This window comes from Panthera tigris, chromosome B2 (assembly GCF_018350195.1).
Source record: "Panthera tigris isolate Pti1 chromosome B2, P.tigris_Pti1_mat1.1, whole genome shotgun sequence".
NCBI classification, from domain to species: domain Eukaryota; kingdom Metazoa; phylum Chordata; class Mammalia; order Carnivora; family Felidae; genus Panthera; species Panthera tigris.
In genome coordinates, this window is record NC_056664.1 from 39,937,740 (window position 1) to 39,961,536 (window position 23,797).

Genomic DNA, 23,797 nt, shown 5'->3' on the forward strand with positions numbered 1-23,797 from the left:
AAAACTGAATCAAGGATAGTAGCTCTGGATTACAGGAGGTTATAACATTCCTCTTTGAATGGGGGCGGAGTGGCCAGTGAGACTGTCGCAGTGCATATACAAAACCCTGTACATTTATAAAAACATAAGATAAAAATACATTTTATCCTTGATCCTTCTGATGTGGTAACCAACATCTGCCCCCAAATCATTTGCCAGCCCAGGCTGCACGGAAGGCACACAGTAGCAGGCATTTTCACACAGTGAGGCTGGAAGAGATGCTCCTAGAGTGTAAATTACTAATTAGCTCAATAGAAGACAAAGAGAGAAAATACCTGTCACAGGATGCTGTTTACAGCCTGACATATAATAAAAACAACCCTGAAAATTTCAGAAGAGTGCCTTACTTTTCAGACTTCTATTAACATGTAAATGGCAAAGAAACAGTATTATAGTCTTTAAAAACTGCCCATGTCTCAGAAACAATAATGTATGACTGGAAAGAATGCTTTCCAAATAATTTGTAATTTTCTCATCCTTATGAAAGCTAAGTGTTTCTAATTATTACAATCAGCTTTAATAAGGAGCTATATCTCATAGCTCTGATGATCATTTAAAGAGTTGGGGGTGGGGGTGGGGGTGGTATGTATTTTACACACATCAGAATACAGCTAATAGTCCCTTCACTGAAATTGAACAGGCCTCATTTTGCAGCTCATGCTTTTATGAAATGGACTGGCTACCATTTTAATAACAATTGAGGATGAGCTGGAAGATAGTAGCAGGGATGGGGTCAGTTAAATCTCCTTATACGATGACAACTGAAATGACTACCAAAATTTGAGTTTATTTTGGGTGAAGGTAATAGTATGTTAAGATATTTATATTCATCCCTCTACCATGAGGCACATCTATCTGTATTAATTGCAACCAATGTTCTTAAGGAAGTGCATTTTGTACTTAGATTTCTTCCAGCTCCTTGATGCTACGTAAAGATCTTCAGTATACGTATTTCACCTAAATATGTTGCAGTCATGGTGATGATGGCTCCTGTCTTCACATAATAATCACCCATACATCATTAAAAGCTATCACATCCTGAGGATGCCCTTGTGTGTGAACACAACATGCCAGGTACTAAGAAGGTCCCCAACAGAGATGTACACCAAGACACGGTTTTTGCTGATGAGGGAGGGGCCTATACACTTGTTGTTCACAGGTAAAAGAATGTTTTTCAAGACACACTGAAGAAAATAAACCATAAACCCCCCAAATCCACTCTCAATCCAACCTTGAGACTCCTTCACCTCAGAAGATTAACTAAAATCAAACATACTAACTTGCTGATACATTCAAAGATTCTTCCCTTTTCTTTTGAAAATTAAGGCCTTCCTATCCACTTTTTTTTTTCAAATTTGCTTGAAAGATACTCCAGTGAAAGAAAATGATAAAGCAAATGGGGCAAAATGTAAACAATTGGTAAATGTGAGTAAGTGTATAGAGAAGTTCCTTGTGGCATCTTTGCAACTTTTCCATAAGCTTGAAACATTGTACAAATTATCACAAGCCACACACACAGACAAAGAGTATTAACAACAGAAGCTCTCTCACAGGGCTGTTGAGAGTTTCAAACAATTCACATACTTAGTTCATGCTGGGCACTTAGTAAACACTAATTATCAGTTATTTTAAAAAATAAGTGGATCAACTATAACAAACAAACCACTCTGGTGAGGAATGCTGATAATGGGGGAGGCTCTGCATGTGTGGGGATGGTGGTATATAGGAAACCTCTGCACCTTCCTCTCGATTTTGCTAAGAACCTAAAGCTGCTCTAAACAAACGAAGTCCTGGGGTACCTGGGTGGCTCAGGCAGCTAAACATCTGACTTAAGCTCAGATCATGATCTCACGGTTCATGGGTTCGAGCCCCGCCATCAGGCTCTGGACTGACAGCTCAGAGTCTGGAGCCTGCTTTGGATTCTGTCTCTCCCTCTCTCTCTGCCCTTCCCCGAGTCGCGCTTGTTCACTCTCTCTCTCTCTCTCTCTCAAAAGTAAAAAAAAAAAAAAAAAAAAAAAAAAAAAGTCTTAATAAAAAAAGAGTGGTCCAATTTGTTTAACCAAATTAAAGCATACATAAATATACATAGTATATTACTTACACAGACACACATAAAGAGAAGACAGTGAAAAACCAGAGTCTGAACAGATTTTGCTTATGGATATCTGCACTAAAATTGGAGTTCCGCTTTTCCTCAATGGGCAACAATCCCTCAACTGCAAACCTGTATGGTTTATAACAAGTCCTTTTTTTATGTGAAAAAGGTAGATAGCTAACCATTTATCTGCAGTGCAGTCAGGCATTTTATTGGTTTTGGGTTGTCTTATGAATGCAACTTTTTAATGAAAACACAAGGGCATGTAAGAACCCGGATGTAATCTTTGCATTAGACATAGCCCTTCTGGTGTTTGTCCCAGTTTCCCCACCTAGAAAGCTACTGAAGAAAGGTTAATAACAGAACCACAGGGATAATTTAAGGATTGGCAAACAAAACAGGTTAAGGGATAAAATAAACTAACACTGTTTAATCTGGAGAAGAGCATGCTGACGAATCACCTCACAACAGTCAAGTAGAGGTAATACCAGAGCACAGACTGCCTGCAAAATGCCAAGGTTCAAATCTTATGCCCACCACTTGGTAGAATTCTACAAAGAAAGAAAGAAAGAAAGAAAGAAAGAAAGAAAGAAAGAAAGAAAGAAAGAAGGAAAGAAAGGGAGGAAGAAAGAAAGAAATGAAATGAAATGTCTGAGTGTAACCTTGAGGTTTTATTAAATGATTAAAAGTCCTTTAATCTGAAGGAGTCTTTATTTCATCACATGTAAAACAGGAACAGTGATAGTGCCAACCTCACAGGATTGCTACGAGTAGTAAATGAGTTACAGTCTGCAAAGAGCTTACATCGGTGGCTAGCATAAAAGTATATACATGGGCAGCTACTATTATTAAGTTTATGAAGAACTAGAGTCTACTTAATATTATAATAAGCAAATATTTTTACTCAATTGAGAATGAGGCAACAGAGAACAAACAAAATTACAGCATTAGGTGCATGCTAGCTAGAAGGCAGATTGTCCTAATAGAGAAAATAATTAAATACTGGAAAAGATTAGCTACAGAGGTTGCCACATTATCTCTGAAGATTTATGAAAATAGCATAAATGTTTATCTACCTGGGATGATTTAAGTGGGATATTGACTGAAGTTGCAGGACAAACTAGAGGTCCTTTCAAGGTCTCTTCCCATCCAAAGAATCTACGATTAATCAGAAAAACATTTAAGTACGTACAACCTCTTCATTCAAATCCAAACATATAACTTAAACGTTTTTTGCTTAACAAATAAGATTATAACCAAAATAAAGTTCAGTTGAGTAGAATTTACTTGATAAACAAATGAAAATAAAGCTTACATTTATCATTGGGAGTCCTTATTGATCAACAGTATTATTTGAACTAAAAGATTACCCATTTTCAGTTTTAGAAATATCAACAGAGCAATAACCATTCTCAATGAAAATTAGTGATTTAGCACACTATAGCAGCATATAGAAACAAAAGACAGGACCCTAATGGACTCTTTCCCTTGGTTGACCGTATAGTTCAACTATTTTCTTTTTCATTAACATCACATAAGTCTAAAATAATTTATATAAAGACATCGTGTATAAAACAACTACACTATAAAAATGTCAATACCATGAACAGAGTGAAACCTAATAGTAATGCCAAACATAATGCAGACAGCAAGGGAATATGCGCAAACATCCTACAGAAACAGTTACCTCATAGAAAAGTTACTCTTAAATTTGAAAGTTCACATTTCAGACTGATCCTCTTGAAATTGAGCAGCAAAAATAGTAATTTTTAAAAATTTCCTGTTAAATTACAAAATCAATGGAGTCATCTTGAACATCTGCTTACGAGAATCCAGATTCCATGAACACAGCAGCTGAATCCAAATAGATTTTAGGTTCTGAGTTATTGACATAGATTAATAACCAGTGTTTCTGATACCCACTAATCAAAACATAATTTTGCTGTTACAAATGCCACCAGTCTAATCATTGCTATTTACACAGACACCCACAAAACAGTGGTAATTCAAAATTTACACAACTTTGAAAAAAAATTTCTTTGTGTATCTGACACTAATGAAATAACCTCAAGTAAGATTCTCAAGATCAGTTTGCATTTTTCCTTGTTAATGATAGCTATCCTAAATTACAGCACCATCAAATAAAAAGTAATAATCGGTCATATTCTTAGCTAAATGTAAAAGCTTCAGAATAAAAGTCATCAAAACAAAACAGTAGGAATAATCTAAATTTTGTCCCAAATTTCTCAACTACCTTTTAATTTCCAGAAGTGTCTTAAAAATCAAAAGCTTCTTGGAAATTAATATTAATACGGCCTTCTTTATTCACAACCACAAAACAGGAGAGCCAGTGGAGCTGTCCAGGGCTCCAGCTTGCATTACCATATAGAGGCTTTTTCATGATAAAAATTACCTATAAACTCATTATTTAACCTAGAAAAGAAGTCCCACTCTAAAATCCTCCACTATTCTACAAATCTCCCTTTCTTTACTCCATTTAGTTAAATGGGTGAGTTACTTACTATAGTGTGAAATGTCCCACATAAAGCTAAAGGCAGCTTAGGAACTCAAAGCCCTCACAGTCTGGATTTAAATCTCTTCCCCGGCAAACTTCCCCGGTTGGTTTATCTGCCTTCTTCTGAAATGATTTCTCAATATTCTCCAGCCACCAAAAAACAATTACGCAGAAATCTCGTTGATTAATCAAAACAAAAAGATGTTCATCTTTCTCGATCTCCACAACAGTGGGCTCTCCATTGAAAATGGAAATGTTGTCGATAAAGCACTCTGCCCAGTGCTGTCAGGTACAACCCTCCTACAACAACACTATCACACCACATAGGCACAGCCACACTGTACATAAATACAACCCGTATTCCCATTATCACAACACTAGCAAAATGCAGAGGTTTTCAGCACTGAGCTGACGCTTCATCATTCACAGAAGAACAAAATCAAATCAAAATGGGTCTCATCTTTTCAAAGTGGACATGAAAGTCGAATTAAAAGCAATGAAGGGTAGAAGCAGATTCAAGATACCCTGAAGGGGAAAAAAGGTTTCTGGAATTTCCTACTTTTATGGACAAAAGAACTCACAATTTCAACACACTTAACAGTTCTCTTCTCAACAAAGAATTCCCTTCCTGCACATGACCCCCCCCCCCCTCCACGTCCACTCTGACTTTCCAGTTTTTACCCCTATCTCTAGGTCTCTTTTCACTCACCATGGTTCCTCCTCTTCTGCACCAAAGGCTCCCTACACTTGGTCCTTCACTACAGCACCTGTGCCCTGACCCATGCAGACCTTCGGTAGCATCTCCCCACAACATGCACATCTGACTCCCACCCCTGTGCAGGCTAGCCCAGTTCTTCCTCCAGCAGGACTTCTCCAGCTTCCCTTAACCCTGTTCTCGTCCCTTACACCCCATCTCATCCTTGAGATCCCGGGGCCCAGCTCTTCCTTGCTCCTCTCACCATCCGCTTTCAGCCCTGTCTCTCCACCTCATTGTTTTTACCTTGGATCTGGCTAAACCTCGTCAATTAACACAATTCCCCGGTTTCCCTGTCCCAGCCCGCCATCACTTCTTTACACCCTTACTCTCTTCTCCTTTCAGCTTGTCTGGTCCCAGAATTGTCCTATTAACGCCCCACCTCTCATCCCGGTTTCCTTTCACCCTTCCACTACGCTTATTCCTAACTCCACCTGGTACTCGTCCAGTGTCTCATTCACCCGCCCTCACTTTCAAGAATTTACACCCATCGCCCACCCACTAACCCATACCTTTCTCAGAACCTCACGATTCCCACCCCACCGCGGGTCCTAGTCCTTCGGCTCCTCTCGCTCTGCACTAGTTCACACCCTTGTCACGTCTGGCTCTTAATCACTCTCTCTCCTCTACTCCCAACTATCACCCCAGCTCTGGCCCTCCTTGCCTTCCACTTCCAACTCTTACCCCAGCACCCTCACCCTGTCACGATCCCCTACAAAGCTCTCCTCCTCCAACCTGTGCTCTTAACACCTAACCCCAGTCTCGGTCTGCCGAACCTCATTCCCGGCCGGCTTCCTGAACACCCACCCTGGGTTTTGCCTCCTTCCTACCTCCTTGGCTGGCTTTTTCTCACTCCTCTTCTCCCAGCCTTCTAACCCTTTCTCCCCTTAATCCTTCTCATCTCATTCTTAGACCCGTTCCCCCCAACCGCCCCCGAGCCTTCCTTCGCTTCTCCCCTCAAGCCTTTTTTTTTTTTTTTTTTTTTTTTTTTTTTTAACCCTCAAGCCAGTCTTCGCCCACCCCGCCAAAATAAAGCGCCGGCGCGCCCCGTCTGCCGGCTCTCGCCTCCGCCGGCCCCCGCCCCGGGCGCCCCCCAGCCCGCCGGCGCCGCGGTCCCGCCCCCTGCCGCCGCTCCTCCCGCCCGCAAGGCGCGCGCCGCCTTTGTCGCCCCTCACCCGGTGTGTGAGGATTTGGCTTCTTTAAAGGGGAGGGCCAGTGTGCCGGAGACTCCTGTCCCCGCCTCCGAGTCTTAGAATGGGCTCCCTGGCCGTCGCGTCCTCCCCGGTCCCAGTCCCCCCACCCCCTGGAGCTACCCCCTTGGCTGCCTCCCTACCTCCTCCGCCCCCTCCCTGACCCCCCTCTATTTACCGCCATCATCAGCACGCGCGAGCTGTCACCAGGGCGCGAGACAACCGAACCCGGCCCCGCCCCCTGCCCTCCCATTGGCCCGCCCGTCGGAGCCCCGCCCCCCGGGCCCCGCATTGCGCCAACGGCGCAGCGCTGGGCCCCGACCACGACACAGACTGCCTCTCCGAGGGTTCGCGCCGCGGGCGCAAAGTTTAGGGTTAGCCACCAACGTGCGGCCAATTTGAGCCTGGCGTAACGGGCGGCGGCGTAGAGGGGCGTTGTGAATCGCGGGTCGAAGTTTGGTTGAAGCACAGAAGGGTAAATAAGGAGGTTTCCAGACAAAGAGACTCTTAAAGGTACAGAGTCTTAAGGCTGTCCCTCCTCCTTAAAGGGCCAGCGACTCTCCGAGCCCATCTCCGCCCCCTTCTCCACAGCACTTCAGCCCGCGGAGCAGTGAAGGAATTCTACATTAGTTCTCCGCACATTTTTTGGAGCTCCTTTAACATCTGTCCCCACTGCCAAGGGGGGAAACCTTTCTCGCTATTTGGTCTCCTTTTTTGTTTTGTTATGTTAAAAGACATACTGTGCCGTTCCGAAAGAAGCAGCCTCCGAACTTGGGGGTTTCCTGAGGCAGCGTTTGCAAAAGTTACTATTGGCTCCCAGACGAGTGAGCACGTGTCTGACTTTTGCCACTGATGACCCAGGCGGGACCCAGCTGTTTTATGGAAATCCCCCAAGGAAGAGGTTCACAGCCAAAGCCTTAAATTTAGCAGACTGTCGGGACGGAGACCACAAGAAAACAACAGCGACGATTTCTACTAGGCTTTTCTGCCTCTAAAAAGGCTTCCTCTAGAGGCTGCATTGTTCTGACGTTACCCCCCCCACACACACACAAATTACAAACAACACACCAACACGGTTACATCACCCAACACAAGGCTAAAGCAGGTAAAGTCTTACATGTAAATAGAAGGACAAGGAAAAGAAACATGGGTTATCAGCTACACTGGTTCAAGGCTGCACACTTGCCAATATGAAGTAGAGAAGCACAAAAGCTAAAGACCAACATAAGAAGGGAGAAACAGCGAGTGCATGTGTAAGCATGAAACCACAATGTCTGCAGCCAAGCGTGCTTAAGTGTAAAAACGTGTTCAAAGGTAATTACCCTGGACATTTTAAAGAGGTTTGATGATGGAAGGAAAGGACCTTGATTGATTTGATTGATTTGGTGAAGATCTGCCATGTGGTTCAAGAGCTCAAAAAGTAAGATCTAAAATTTAGCATTCCCTTTGTTGTCTTTAATTAATTTCTTTTTAAAATTCTTACCTTACATTGTAACTCAATTATCAATTTTTCTCCCCTTACTCTGCAACCCCCTCCAATTATTGGAGATTAGATTGTATCTTATCTAATGTTAATTCCTTAACAAAGTGCCTAATGGGTAATAGGTGCTTTTGAGTGAAAGGTTTTGGAGCCACTTAAGACTTCCAAAGGAAAGGGTGTTCTCAAAATAGCATAGTCTAGGGCGTAAAGATTCTCAATGCCCTGAGCATGTATTGGATCAGTGGTTCTCAAAGTGTGGAGCCCTGAGACTCTTCCACAGGGTCCCTACCAAACTTGTTTTCATAATAAGACATTATTTGCCTTTGTCACCATTATGGTACTTGCACTGATGATACAAAAGTAACAATGGGCAAAAATGAGCACATTTCAAGTCAGTAGCACTCAATTATGCTATCAAAGTACTCTTCGCTGCCACTCATTCACTGAAAAAAATAATACTCATTTCACTTTGGAAGTCATAGCCCGACGCGGGGCTCAATCTCATGAACCATTGAGAACTCATGACCTGAGCTGAAATCAAGAGTTGGATGCTTAACGGACTGAGCCACCCAGACGCCCCCCGTTATAAGTTTTAATAAGGCAACTATCAATAGATAGACATAAACTAAAGCTCTTTGGAACTTTTAAAAGTGTCAAGGAGTCCTGAGACTAAAAAGTTTGAGAATTGTATATTAGATGGAAGCAGAAATAAGAAGGCTATTTTAGATATTCAAATATGAGAAGGCTCGGCAGCAGAGCCAACAAGGTTTTAGCGTAGCTTCAGAGTTAAGTGCTTCAGTGGTTCATTAATGAGGAATGCAAAATAGAATCAGGAGCACTGAGCCTCCTTTAAAGACACAACTGGTAATGAAATGTGATCACAACACACATGGTACGACACAAAAACAGTTCAGAGACAGGAACAACTAAGACCTGGGAGCGGAGGGGAAACAGGGATGGATGTGTTCCACAAAGAGTAAGTATATAGACAACTGTACCTCAACATTTTTTTTTTCCTAAACAGAGACTCTTTTCCTTCAGGTTGCAGAAGAACAAGTAAAATCTTATCACTGTGAATAAATTTTAAAAACAGAGTTCCATGCTCCAGAGATGGGCCACACAACTGTGCTCGCTGATCTGGCTACAAACAATATACCCGTACTATGTATACCTTCTTGGGACCCTCCCTCACTGCTCATTCTCTATTATAATAGCATTCTTTCCACTGGGGGAGAATTTTACCTGCCACCAAGCAGTATGACCTCATAACGTCCCATCTTTTTTTTTTTTAAGATTTTATTTTTAAGTAATCTCTACACCCAATGTGGGGTTTGAACTCACAACTCGAGATCAAGAGTCACATGCTCTTCCTACTGAGTTAGCCAGGCACCCCCATAACATTCCATCTTAACCATCCTAACCAAACACTAGTACAGCACCATTCAAAAACGCCATTACAAAGCACCATTACAAAGACGCCAGTGCAGAAAGGGCATCTCCTTGCCGACAAAGCTTTTGACATCTATTCTCCCTTGAGCCCCTCAACAAGCCTATGAAACATGGAATGTAGGCATCATTGTTTCCCACTTTACTGATAAGACCCAGAAAGGCCAAGTTGACTTGGAGTTGCCTGGTAAGTTCAGGACAGTCCTATGGCCAGCACCGGGCCAATTGTGCCCTAAAGTGGTGCTCTCTCTCCTTTAGTAGTTGCCTCGGAATACCTGTCACCTCCACATCCCTAGCTTTGCTTTTCCTACACAACAAAAGATTTCTAATATTGAATTCTGCCTTGGGACAGTCTAGGATATATAAATGTGCTCCCTAAATTCTCTTTTTTAAAGCCCCCAAAGAAATTTCAGCAGAATTCATATTAACCTTAAAAAACAGGTCTATGCCATCTGATGGGGCAGGAATGTGATGGAAAATAAAACAGAGAATGCAAGAGAGTTAGGAATCTTTGCCCTAAGAGTTCCAAGAACTTTTTTTTACTTGCTAATTTCATCACAGAGGCGAGGAACTATTTCTCTGCCTCATCAATCACATCATTCTGAACAATGAAAATATACTCATTATGCCAAAATTCCATTACAACAGAATAATTTTCAGATCCCACAGAGTGTGTTATAATGGAAGAGTAACTCCTGGGGCCACAGAGAAAGCTATAAAGATTCTTCATACATATTCACCCCCACCCACTTCTAAAAGGTTGTGTGCATGTGTACATAGAAACAAAAGGAGAATGGGGAACCAATAGGAAAGGTAAGAATAGGCACAGTCCTGCTTCCCAGACTGACCGAAAGGCCTGAAGGTCTATGAAATGAAGGAGGGAAACCCCTGGATGAGACCTCAGAGGAGAGGTCCGAGTGGCAGGGGAAGATCTTGCACATAATAAGCCAGCAGGACATATTTCCCATCTGCTTTACCTTGGCCTTCATGTTTCCTTTCAAAAGCTGTTCTTCTAGAGATCCTTTTTTGGACCACAGATCTTTGAGATACTCTAACAAACCCTATAAATCCTAGTCCCCCAAAACTACACATATATATATACACAAAACCGTGTCTGATTTCAAGGCATCTCAGGCCTCTCAGGACTGCCCTTGGGGGGGTTAGGCTGTTGGAAGTTAGTACTGCTACTTCAGAGTTATCATTTGCTCATACTCCAGCACTAATAATAAACTCCTTCATTAAGCACAATAGAGTCTCCACAATCCAGGAGGGAATGGACAGGTATGTTCTGTTTTGTTCCATTTCTGTCTCAGAGTCACTGAGAAAACAGATGAAATAAATACACAGGGAAGGGATTTCCCTAGATGAGGCCAAGTCAAGGTTGCATGAACTCTGGGGGGATAATGTAAAGTTCTGAGTCCTGAACGATGGTCAAACTAGGTGAGCTAAAGGGTCCTTTGTAACCCCACAGACTGATTTTGGGATGTTCTACACAATGGCAGAAACTCTACCTTGGGGGAAGAGTCCACCCTCAAGAAGAGACTGCTCAAAGTCCAAGGACACCAACCCCGAGGAGAGGACCACACTTGTAACGCAACTGGTTTCAGCCATGCCACATGGCACTTGTGATTGGGGCCTGCAGCCCATGGAGACCAGACAGCAGCAGGTATAGAGAGGGACGCTGTGGCAGGGGAAAGGCAATATTGGGAATTCCAGGTGTGCACCTGGGAGACAGTGAGGCCATAGATCAGTCCTGCCTAGCTCCAGATCTTGAAAATGTTCAGCCTGTTGCCCTTCCTAAGTTCTCAGAGTCTCAACTCTGGACACCTGAGGGCATGCTTAGGTGGGACTTTCTAACTGCTCCCCTTACCATCCAGGATTTGGAGAGAATTTCACTACCTCCTCCTGGAGCCTCAGGAATGAATACTGGACACACCGGGTTGGGGCAGACCTGGCGGAGGAGAGGAGTGGTCAGTCTCTAGGTATTCCTTCAGTGGAGCAGGGACACCAATAGATGGTGGAGGAAAGATGACCACTTGGTACTCAAGATCTGAAGCAAGCAATCGGGAGGCAGCCTGGGAACAGGGGAACAGAGAATCACAACAGCACAGGAGCCCGGCGGAAAACACAGCCAGAGCAGGAACCACTAACGAATACAAGAGATGGATTAGACACAAGTGGAATACGGGCTTCCCTAAATCCCTTCTGCTTTTTTTGCCTTCTGCTGTCATACATCTTGCCATGTGCAGGCATCACTTGTGGAAGAACTTAATGGTTCCTGTAAAGGGACTCTTTCTTTAAAATTAAACCTCATCCCAGGGAATAAAGTGCTAGTTCTGCTTTTGTCCAATATACACTGGAGGAATGACATGGCACCATAGACACCCAGGTGCCCCACTTTGACATATCGTGGTAGCCAAGAGTCCCAAGTCAGAAGTCTGGTCCCAACTCCAGCCTCATCTCAGCGTGACCTCTTTGGGAGCCACCACCTCCCCATTTCATGGTAAAGGAAAACCAAAGGAGCCCTACAGCTGCCCTGCATAGCTCTGACAGCTGAGGTTAGCAGATTCCTACATGGCTCTGGCAAAGGTACCCACCCAGGTGACATGTTAGCAGGGTCCCAGAAATTTCCCAGTTTATGTTCTTTTGGGGGTGGCTACAGATGGGGAGAGCGGCAAAGCATCTGGAAGCAAAGGAAGGAGATTTAGGAAGACAGGCTGGTATAGAAAGAAAAACATCAGATTTAAACCCCAAAATATCGCATCTCCATTTACTGGCTGCATTTAAGTTCTCATTTATAAAGTGAGCATCTGACTTCAGCTCAGGTCATGATCTCACAGTTCATGGGGACAGCCCAGAGCCTGGAGCCTGTTTCAGATTCTGTGTCTCCCTCTCTCTCTGCCCCTCCCCTGCTTGTTCTCTGTCTCTGTCTCTCAAAAATAAATGTTAAAAAAAGTTAAAAAAAAAAAATGCATTATATTCAAAATGCTATCTCAAAAAATATTTGAGATAGCCTACAGAAAAATACAAAGATAAAGCTGGACAAGAGCAAATATAAATCAGAAGGCCAAAAACAGAAGATCTATGCATTTTATTGTGTGTAAATGACATCTAAAACATACCTCAATTTAAAGAAGCAAAAACCAAAGAAACAAACAAAAAAGCCAGAGGAGGAGAACAAAAAATGCAGATGGCAGGTCCTGCAGTTTCAAAGTTAAACTGAGCTTCCTGCCAGCCAAAGCTAAAAGGGAAACATGACCACTACCTAATTCTTATTGTAGAGGCTTCAGATCTGAAATAATGGCTCTCTGGTACCTTCAATGAGGGGCAGAATCCTTGGGGACAACTCTGTAGTATGTACAGTAACATGTGTCCTAAGGCCGTCCCTGACTGGATATATCAATATTGGCCCAACTGAACATTTCTGTGGTAGGAGTCGGGTAAGCAGGTAATGTAAGTCAAAGGAGAAGCTTGGAGGCTCAAATGAGATGAGGACAAAGAGCTCAGGAAATTGTGAACCCTTAGGTGAGGGGCACAGAATTGACTGCCCAGGGTGACTAAGCCAGCTAAACACGAAAGCGACTCTGGCATCAGCCCTATCCCAATGCAATTCGTAAACAAATGGCTTAGTTACACGGGGTGCGCTCCAAAATAGCAACCAAAGCCACTCCTGGGCATATCCATTGAGCTTCACATAGCAGAGGGCCCTGACTGGGCCCCCACATCCATTTTCTCCTTCATCTTTTAGTCACAGAAGCTCCTGAGTTTTAACTGGACACATGGCCACCCAAATAATGGGCTTGTGTCCCAGCGTCCCTTTCAGCAGAGTGTGGCCACACTGATTTGAGAGACTCCAGGTCACAGCCTTTAAAAAGAAACTGCTTTGTTCTCTCTTTCCCTGGTGTATTGTAGACACAGAGCTGAGGAGTCTGCTTTGACCTTGAGGGCAAGGTCAACACCCAGGACTGGCTGAACAACAAGACAGAAGGAAGCTGAGGTTCTGGTGACCTTGTACAGCTAAATCTGTCCTGGACCATCTGATTACATCTGTACTATTTGAAGAGCAAAAAATAAACTTCTGCTAAAAGCCACTGTACTTTTGGTTCTCTTTGTTATAGCAGCTTAGCCTGTGGCTTAATCTAATTCGCAACAGAATGGAAAGATGTCAGAGGGAGATTCCCAAGGACTCAGGCAACACCCTAGAAAAGTCAACTCACAATTCACTTAAGCAAACAGGTCAGAAAATGATAGCCATCACAATAAGTTATGCCTTCTACTCCTTCTCCAAGAGAGGCCCAACCGCATCCCTGGAGTAGAGGAAGAGGCCTTTATTACAGCCCGGCCCAGCCTGTCCACTGCAGCCCCGGCCAAATCCTCAACAGCTGGAGATACAGGCTGCTTTCCCCACCAACACTAGGCAGGGACAGCCCTGTCCTACCTTTTCCCCTAAAGCAGGAAAGCTCCACACTTCTCCACTCTTCATAATTACCATTCTTGAGAACAGGCCAAGTCCAGTAAGGCGTGGGGTGAAGCAGCTGCTGGGGGGCTGTGTGTGAGGGTCAGGGGAGGGGAGTCCAAATCCCCAGAACAAAAGTCACAGCTGGGAAGAGGGAGGGAAGCTTCCATGTCTGCCCTGGGTTTCTGGGGGGGCGGCACCTGCTCCTCCTGTGTAGTCCCCCTGGTGGCAGAGCTCAGCTGGGCAGCTGCCAGCCACTAGCGAATGCCAGCCACAGGCACCTGCTGCTGCTTGCGGATCTTGTTGAAGAGTTCCATGTACTGGGCCATGGTGTCTGCCGGGCCGTAGACGGCATCGTGTCTGTTCCCAAACACTGCAGGAGCCCCTGGTGTGTGGCTGCCTAGAAAACTCTGTAGAAACTCGAGCAGCAGGTTCCAGCAGTCACTAGCTACCACACAAGGGCCATACTCTACCTGGAGACCAAAAGAACAGAGAACAAAGGTAAGTGAGGGCAAGGACAAGGTCTCCTGCTTCTCTTGAACCTCTTGCACCCTGCTCCCATGTTCCCCAAACCCCAGCAAAAGACAAACACCTTCTAACACAGTGTTGATCAATAGGAAATAGTCAACCCAAACACCAGGGATTCGACACACCCAGCATCATTCCCTTTAGGCATCTCAGACATTCTCATCTTGAGAGTTACCAACCCACAGCCCAACCCATAAGACCCAGGCCCCTTCTGGTGATCTCAGAACTGTATGTTCTGGTATGTTGCATGAAATCCCAGGAGAGCTCAGGAAAATGTTTATATGTCTGAGTGTGATTGTGTGTGTGTATCCATAGTGTGCAAAGTAGATACCCATATTTGAAATATTTTCAAGACCAAACATGACTCTCAAGATAGACCCCACCTGACCCTAAGAAGTAATTTCCCAAACAATGTGGCAGGGGCCAAAGATTATACATCTTAGACTTTCTCATTCCTTTCTCCTAATTTTTCACCAGACAGATGGCAGAAAAAATAATTAGTAACATAAGTGGAAACGAGGAAAGAAATAACTGGGATGTATTTGTACCACAAAGTTGGAAACATAAAGGAGAAGCGAACAGTGGGTTCCCAGTGGGTCTCAGCAAATCCAAGGCGTATCACAAGCTGAAAGGGGTCAGGAAATCTTGGCCCCAGAGGTCCCTGGAGTATCAAAGTAGGAATTCCTGTTAAGGCCCTTTACTCTACCTGGAATGCCTTGTGGGCCTTATCTATCCCCACATCTCTACATTTTTAAGTCCCTCTTTACATGTTACTCTTGCAGAAAGCATCCCAATCCCCAAAGTCAATGCTTTCATTGGCCTGAATTCCCAGAGCAATCTGGGCCTTTTTTATGGCATTTCTTAAAGACTAACTTCAAAAACAGTTTGTGTGGGGGCGCCTGACTGGCTCAGTCGTTTAAGTGTCTGACTTCAGCTCAGGTCATGATCTCACAGTTTGTGAGTTCAAGCCCCTTGTGGGGCTTGCTGACAGCTCAGAGTCTGGAGCCTGCTTCAGATTCTGTGTTTCCATCTCTCTCTGCCCCTCCCCCACTCAAGCGCGCGCGCACGCGCGCGCACACACACACACACACACACACACTCTCTCTCTCTCTCTCTCAAATATAAATGATAACAATAATAAAAAGTTTGTGTGTTTCAGCTTCGCTAGCTTACTAAATTACACATTTTCAAAAAGCAAGCCCTGTAGCTTACCTATTTTTTTTTTTTTATCTCACACAGTGCTGGGCACAACAGATTGAGAAATTTCACTGGTCCCAAAGCCAGCTACTGCCACACTCCCTCTTTGTCATCTTCAATATATAACCCAGAGATGAAGTCACCACACACACATACCTCTTTTCATCATGAAAGTTGACAGCATGTCAAAAGGAAAGGCTCATCAATGCTACACAGCCTTCCAGACTTATCTTGCAGGGTACTGTGGAGAGGTGTACAGGCACACGATTTAGGGCCCACCTCTCAAAAGTTACCTGCACCAAAACTTGTCCTGGTCTGCTCCAGTCCTTGTGATGGGTGACCAGTCCCTCCACATCACAATTCACTGGTCTCCCTTGACTATCCCTTCCCTTCTCCAGCAAGACAGCCTTCCTAAGCTTTCTCCCTGTTGTGACCCCAGCTTCCCATTCCCACCCTGAGCCACAGCCTGAATGATTAAAGAAAGGCTAAAAGATGCCCTGGAGACAGGGATCAGGGAGAAATATAAACACCTGTTTGCATTCAGAGGGATGTGGAAATCTACAGAGGCCTTTAACACATACTGCTATTTCCCCAAAGTCTTACCTCTACGGAGATGCCTCGGGCACTGGGCCCCATGGTAACTGTGCCCACCTTCACTAGGAAGTCACAGTACTGGTAACGGGTACCCCGGGTCTCAATCTTGCTAGCCTTGGCACTCTGGAAAAAGCCCTTGAGCTTCACCATGAGCACATCGAAGTTGGTGTCAGCAATGAGGCAAGGGCCATTCTCAAAGAGGGCGAAGCAGCTCAAAGGGTACTCTGAGTTGTGCATCACGTACATCAGCTTCCCAGCCTGACCTGCAGGGACAGAGATCCTATCGGAATCAAGACCTTCATCTGCAAACCCCAGGACAGAGTCAAAGGCGTGGAACAAGGCCAGATGGCATTGTGCCATTACCTCAGCGATCCTGGAAGGAGATGGGGCAGGGGGGAATCCCCTCACTAACAGTCTTTTCCAGAGAGGAAAGGAGACGAACGGCAGGCAAGGCAGCATGTGGTAAAACCTCACCCCACAGAAAACGTGAGGAGCACAAGGGAACTTTGATAGCAACTGCTAACAGTTTAGTTAAGTTCTTAAGAGGGATGGGCTCACAGATGGATGTTTAATGATGATGATCAATGATGATGATCGATGACCGACACAGACTTCACATACAGTCTTCTGTATGATCGTTTCTTGCAGACTAGGGACAATGAAGTAAAATTAACAACACCTGAGTATACCAAATGAAGCAAATGCTCTCTTTTCTGTCCATCCCTTCCTCCCTTGGCCTCCTCCCTGAGACACAAAGGTGGCCCCACAGAAGCAGCAAAGGGGAGGATCTGAGCTTGAGGCTGGAAAGGTAGGCCAGAGTGAAGCTGTGATAAGTCTTGTTTTCCAAGCCTCAGGAAGTATGGACTTTACCCTGAAGGCACTGATGAACCCTTGGAGTACTTTAAGATATCAGCTGACTTGGGAAGCAATCGGCACAATCGCAGAAAGAACTCAGGATCTGGAATCAGAGGTCTAGTTTCGAGCCCCAGTCACCCCTTCCAATTTCTGAAAAATGAGCTTTCTCATTGATTACACTAGAGATTTTTCTGCAAGAAGGAAGGAAAGCTACATATATTTGGTTAACTAAGAAACGGAAAGCAAGATCCACTCCCCCCTTATATACTACAAGAGTCAATGGATAGACAAGGACAATCCCAAGTATTTAAGACTTACCTATTCAAATATTTATTAAGTACTTAACTATCCCCAACATCGTGCTAGGGTTTAAGAGGCAGGTTTAAGAGATTTAAGTAGAGAACATAGAAGCTGGCCTCAGGAAGCTGACACTCTCACTGGCAACAGGGGAAAGACCAAAGTGCATATGTGGAATAGACCAGAAGTCTTTTTGGAAGGAAGAACAGAGCCGGAAGAAATCAAAGTGGGCAAGAGTCAGCAGGAAACATGTTCATGGAGAAAAGAGGACTACGTACCCTATGAAGAGAGGATAGAGTTCAGCCATACTGAGAAGGAAAGATATTCTAGACAAGGATGAGAGTTTAACAGTGGAAAAGAGGAGATGGGGTGGAGGGGCCGCTATACAGGCCTCTACTCTGCTGCCGCTTCTGGAACTCAGGCCCTGCGCCAACCTCCCCCCACATCCCTCCTCACTGCTTGTTGCCAATTCATACGTTTCACCTCCTGCTAAATCCAGTGCGAAACATTTCAACCCTCCAAAAGGACAAAAAAGAAAAAAAAAAAAAAGACATCCAAAGCTGATCTGTCATTCTGTTCTTATGCAAACTCACTGTAAGTACTTAATTCATAACTATGTAAGTCTGAGAGTGTTCTTACTGTCTTGAAAATATTTTGACAGTCAACTGAGGTTTTTTTAATGAAGGCACTGCCAGTTGTTTATAACAATAATAATTTTTTTTAAGTTTACTTATTTTGAGAGAGTGCGTGCACAAGAGCAGGGGAGGCACAGAGAGAGAGAGGGAGACAGAGAATCCCCAAGCAGGCTCCTGGCTGTCAGTGATGAGCCCAACAAGGGACTGCATCTCATGAACTGTGAGATCATGACTTGGGCTGAAATCAAGAGTTGGACGCTCGGGACACCTGGGTGGCTCAGCTGGTTAAGCATCCGACTCTTGGCTTTAGCTCAGGTCATGATCTCACGGTTCGTGGATTCCAGCCCTGCATCAGGCTCTGTGCTGACAGTGTACAACCTGCTTGGGATTCCGTCTCCCTCTCTCTCTACCCCTCCCTTGTACTCCCGCTCTCTCTCAAAAATAAATAAATAAACGTTTAAGAAAAAAAAAAAAAAAAAAGAGTTGGATGCTCAACCGACTGAGCCACGCAGGTGCCTGACAATAGCATGTTTTGAATCTCAACAGAGTATTTCCGTATCTGCACACACTTGTGAAGCAAGCAGAACCAGTGTCACTGTCCCCCTGTTACAGACAAGGAAAATGAAGCTAATGGGTTCTGGACCAGCAGCAGCAGCAGCACCACCAACTGGGAACTTAATGGAAATGCAGATTCTCTGTCCCAGCCCACGCTTACTGAGTGGGAAACCCTGGAGGGGCCCAGCAATCAGTTGTGACTGAGCCCTCTGGGTGATGTTAATGCTGGTCCCTATGAGAACTTGTGATCCAAAGGCACAGAGCCAGTAAGGAACAGAACTGGACCTCCAATCCAGGCCTTCTGACCTTTAGTTTACTGCTCCTTCCATTCTACCCCGCTGTCTGCCACGAATGTGTCCTCTCCCCAACTAGACTGTACCTCCTTGAAGAGTAAAGGTCAGATTAGGAAAACAAAGCCCGTAACAGGTAGTGTCATCGACGTAGTATGCCATCTTATATCTATGCACAAATGTTTTGGTTTCCAAATGCTTTCACAACAATTCTCTTTTAATTCCTACATCCTTCCTACTGAAGGCAAAACTAATAGTAACACTGTGATCTTATTGATGCTGAAACTCCACAGAGCTCTGATTTATCAAATATTTATTACATTTACAACCTCAGCTCTATGTGCTTTGCACATACTAATTTAATTAGCACAACAACACTAGGAGATCAGTACTATGATATTTTCACTGTACAAATGACAGAAATGTACTGGGAAGGTACAGAAACAGAGCCCATAGCAGACAGTTTCATTAGAAGGGATTTAATACAGGGAACAAAATACAGGGGTTGGAAAAACTGAAAAAACAAATGGTGAGGCCGCCCAAATATTAGGAACACAGGGATGTACTACTATCCTTAAGGCTGGAAGGAGAAAGAGAAGATGTGCTGTCATTAAAGCCAGACAAGAGGGCCACCCAGCAGGAGCTAAAACCAAGGAAGAGACACTGCCACAGCCAGAGATCCAGAGACACGGCCCAAAGCAGAGGGAGAGGAGGAGATATTGTGCTCTCCCTTTCTTCTGTCCTCTAACCTTCCCCAGTGCAGTAACTGGCCAAAGGTAACTAAAAAGGGGCCAGCAAATGTTTGAAGGGGAGGTGAGGGTAATGGATCCATGGAGAAATAGGCAAATGACCAGCACAGCAACAGTCAAAGGTTGTGGGAGTTCCCTAAGTTACAGCTAGTATGTGACCAGAACTCAGTTCTCTGGTTCCATGATCTAGGCTCTTAATCACTGTGCTTTGGAACTGTCCTAAGTCAAGTAACTGCAGAGCCAAGACTAAGAGAACCCAGGTTCCCTAACTCACATTCAAAGATTCTTCTGGGGCAGTGGGTGACTCAGGTGGTTAAGCATCTGACTCTTGATTTCGGCTCAGGTCATGATCTCACGATTTCGTGAGTTCCAGCCCCACAAAGGGCTGTTAGCGCAGAACCTGCTTGAGATTCTCCCTCTTTGTCTGCCCCTCCCCCCACTTGCATTTTCTCTCTCTCTCTCTCTCTCAAAATAAATAAACTTAAAAAAAAAAAAAGATTCTCTTTGTCTCTCTACCTACACCACCAATCATCCACAGTCCATCTCACCTCTCAATATATTTAAAATAAAAGTTGATTCACTGGTCAAGGTTATGCCAATGAGGTATCCAAGACTACTAGCTAGGTGTGGGAATCAGAAAGCCTTTCTGTAGAAAGTTCTAAACACTCTAAAGCTGTGAAAGAATCATATACAAAGACTTCTGAGCCTAAAAGGAGTCTTTCTCAAACTTAAAAGGGCGCTTAATGATCCTCAAGGGAGCTGGCTGAAATGTAACTGAGGCCTGTAGCTCCAGTCCAGTCAGTAAGCAGGGCCAGGACTCTGCACCTTTAACAAGTAACCCAGGTGATTAGATGCAGAGGCAGTTAGCCAGTGACCAATCGCCCCGAGAAACGCAGCTCTAAAAGTGAGAAGTGCAAAAACACCAAAACACGGGCCCCGTATAAGAGATGAAGGACGAAGAATTAACGAATTCAGAAACACCGTCTGCCACATGTTCGAGAATAACCACCCTTTGCAAAAGAGCATAAAGAACTCAGTGAACCTGAATGTCAATCAACTCCAAGCCAAGGTTGCATCTCACTGACCTTGGTTGCCAAGAGTGGAGGCGGCTGTGTGGTAGGTCTCACAATCCACACAAAATGTTCCTTGTTTCTCTGCCCCAAGCATCTCCAGTTTCCGGGTGAGGAGCTCCACGGTCTGCTGGACACTCTTGCCCTCAGCCACAGGCATCTGGGACACACTAGAAGGGAGAGGACCCAATCATCAGTATCCAGAAGCACATGTGCACTCATTGAGCGACTCATTTGCCCACAGACTCACAGCTCTTCAGGGCCAGGAGTTACCTTAAGAGACCACCTACCCTGATCTTCTTTCTCATTTTAAAGACAAGGAGAGAGAGGCTCAAGTCCCTGAGAGCTCCACTAAGAACTACAGCACAGGTCTAAGGACACTCACACCAGTGCAGTGAACGTCCTATCACACCACTTTCCCAAGTGTGACATGTGTGCCAACGTTCAAGAAGTTTTAGGTGGCACACAGACTGAGCATTCCCTAACATTAAGTCATATGAGAAAAGAACATCCTTTGCAATTCCTTCAGTTCTGACTATACCAGGAAAACCTCAATTTCGGGTATGTTTTTACCAAGTCTCTAACACTTTGAACGGGCGCTGTCCAGTAGAGTAGCCACAAGCCACACGTGGCTTTTTACACTGAAACTAATAAACTAAGTTAAATTAAAAATTCAACTCCCTGGGGCACCTGGGTGGCTCAGTTGGTTAAGCGACCAACTTCAGCTCAGGTCATGATCTTGCAGTTTGTGAGTTCGAGCCCCGCATCGGGCTCTGTGCTGACAGGTCAGAGACGGGAGCCTACTTCAGATTCTGTGTCTCTCTCTCTCTCTGCCCCTCCTCCGCTCACGCTCTATGTCTCTGTCTCTCAATAATAAATAAATGTTAAAAATTCAACTCCCCACCTGCACGATCCACATTTCTAAGGCTCAAAAGCCACATGTGACTAGAAGCCAGTGTATTAGACAATGCTGTTATAGAACATTTCTGTCATTGGCAACTTCTTTTCAACAGCCCCAGGATCAAAGAGAAAGTAAGCCTCAAGTTTATAATCTTTAGGAATGAGAGGCAACAGTATGTACACAAATTTAATCCAAACAATGAAATAAAAATGTTCAAGATTTCCTTCTATGGTGAGTAAAACTGGCTCCCCCTTTAGAGTAGTAGGTAACAATCATTAGGCACAAACCATGTGCCAGACCATTCCCAAAGGCCTTTAGATGAATTAACTCTGAATCCTCACAAAAGCCCTATAAGATGAGCTGTTAATTATCTCCTTGCCACAAATGAGTAAACTGAAGTGGAGAGGGGTTGAGTAACTCGCGAAGGGCCACACAGCTTGATGTAGTGTAGCCAAGATTCAAAGCCAGGCAAGCTGGCTCTATGTCTGTGCTATACTAGACCGCTTCCTTAGGGTTGTAATTGCCTTTTAAAATATTTTTAAGGAAAAGAAATGGATTCGAAAGAAAACATTAATAAGTAGTACAGGTGGTACCTAACTGTATAAAAACCACGTTAGTGAATTTTGGAAGATACTACATTACTTTATGACCAACTAAATGAAGGTATAAGAATGGAGTCCTGTAACTAAAAATTGTCACTACTCTCCATCAGAAAAAGCACTCATAAGTAAGGATGATGATATGCCTTATTGTGAAACATTGCAAAAGTGATATTATGGGGGGAGTCAGAAGTTCCAGGAGTGTGAAAAACTTGATTAAGGGTCCCAACAGACTGACAGCCCATTCCTTCTGTCTTCTACTGAAAGAACAGGGGCTCCCAGGGTTCCAAGCCACTATGCTACAAACTTTTCATTCCATTCCTCACACATCCCCCTTGCACTAGAGGATTTGTAAAAGGTTCATGATGTCCACTGTAAACAACAAAGGTGACGTCATGGACAAACCGACAAGAACCTGAGCTGCAGGAAAGAGTGGTCTCCCCCAGGCTCTTATGCAAGAAGCTTCCAACCACTGACTTCAGATATCCTAACCTCCAGCTCTCTCTGACTGGAAAGATGCTAATACTAAATATTCAAAACAAAACAAAGCAATCCCTGAAATCTAGCATTTTGGAACTAAGGCCTGCAAGAGCAGTAGGCCCATACCTTCCTCTGCCACCCTGAATTATATCATGTTAGAGATAAAAAGTCCATAAAAACTAGACCGTGTAATTAAACACAGAGGGAGACGGATCCCCAAGAGGTGACGCGCCTGAACCCCAATCTAACTGCCAGCAGCTTTTTCTCTAGACCCACTAGCTTAAAACGGCCACACCACAACCAGACACGGGCTGGTCTTAACTGCTTTAAGCGGCTGTAGGAAGCAGCAGGAGAAAACCTAAAAAAAAGATGGTTTCCCCATGGCCTATCCCCCACTCCCTCCAGCCTCGCCGGCAGACTGAGTCCTAGTCCGGACATCCTATTTCCGACCCTTAAGTTTCACTCCGGGCAGCCCTATGGCCTCATGGGAAGGAAGAAAAAGGGAAGGAGGTACACAACCACCGATGGGCTCCTGGGATAAAACCTTTCACTTGCCGCCTTCCAGGAAGCACCGGAGCATCTCCAAGCAAATAAGGCCGGAAAAACCGCAGCCCTTACAGTGTCTCCCTCACCCACACATTCCGAAGACATCTTGCTCAGCTCGTGCGGGGCGGCAGACCCTGGTCCCGCTCCTCCTCCCGGGTACACGCCAGGCTCCGAGGGCCTTTCCCGACCCCAAACGCCGCCCTACAAAGTCCTTTGGGGTCCTACCAAGTCACTCCCATGGTATCGGACCAGCAAGGTTGGCAGGAACAAACAGTTGATTCGCAGCGTTCTCCAGCCACCCACACTAAGTGAAGACCCCCCCCCCACAACGAAAGCTTCGGCCGAAGGAGTGCAACGGAAATGACGTAAAAACAGAGCGCCCAGTAGACGCGCTCATGAGGAACAGGGGCGGGTCTAGGCACCTCCTGGGTGACGCCTCCGGTGACGTCATGGCTCCCAGCTCCAAGTTCACGTTTTGCTGGGCACAGAAGGTCTAGATCCATGAAGGTAGAAAGTCATGGCTCGG

At 44.7% G+C, this 23,797-nt stretch overlaps 2 protein-coding genes and 1 long non-coding RNA gene across 9 annotated transcripts in view; 1 reads left to right on the forward strand and 2 right to left on the reverse strand.

Moving 5' to 3' along the window:
* The window catches only part of USP49 (ubiquitin specific peptidase 49), an 87,272-nt gene extending 73,238 nt beyond the window's left edge, over window positions 1-14,034 (reverse strand). For 4 of the 6 annotated variants that reach the window (XM_042986346.1, XM_042986345.1, XM_042986344.1 and 1 more), the window contains exons 1-2: window positions 6,579-6,711; window positions 3,211-3,292 (exon numbers count right to left, since the gene is read on the reverse strand). The gene's annotated coding sequence lies outside the window, so the exon portion shown is untranslated. Of the gene's footprint in view, window positions 1-2,558; window positions 2,680-3,210; window positions 3,293-6,578; window positions 6,712-13,957 lie in introns of those variants that run through there. The other 2 variants (XM_042986347.1, XM_042986348.1) reach the window with 2 other exon arrangements.
* Window positions 6,893-13,615, forward strand: LOC122238631. Its single transcript, XR_006217642.1, has 2 exons — window positions 6,893-8,013; window positions 13,432-13,615. It is a non-coding gene; the product is annotated as an uncharacterized LOC122238631 (long non-coding RNA).
* Window positions 12,596-23,795, reverse strand: MED20 (mediator complex subunit 20). 2 transcript variants are annotated; one of them, XR_006217640.1, is made up of 5 exons: window positions 23,497-23,795; window positions 20,761-20,915; window positions 16,304-16,557; window positions 15,857-15,941; window positions 14,375-14,448 (listed from the first exon to the last, which is right to left on the reverse strand). XR_006217640.1 is itself a non-coding variant. In XM_007085201.3 (4 exons), exons 1-4 carry the CDS (start codon window positions 23,772-23,774, stop codon window positions 14,233-14,235), a joined length of 903 nt encoding a protein of 300 aa, XP_007085263.2. In that variant the 5' UTR covers window positions 23,775-23,793; the 3' UTR covers window positions 12,596-14,232. The 2 variants fall into 2 exon arrangements, 1 of the variants encoding a protein (XP_007085263.2); XM_007085201.3 differs by lacking the exon at window positions 15,857-15,941 and having other exon boundaries at window positions 12,596-14,448; window positions 23,497-23,793.
* Window positions 23,796-23,797: the final 2 nt, after the last annotated feature.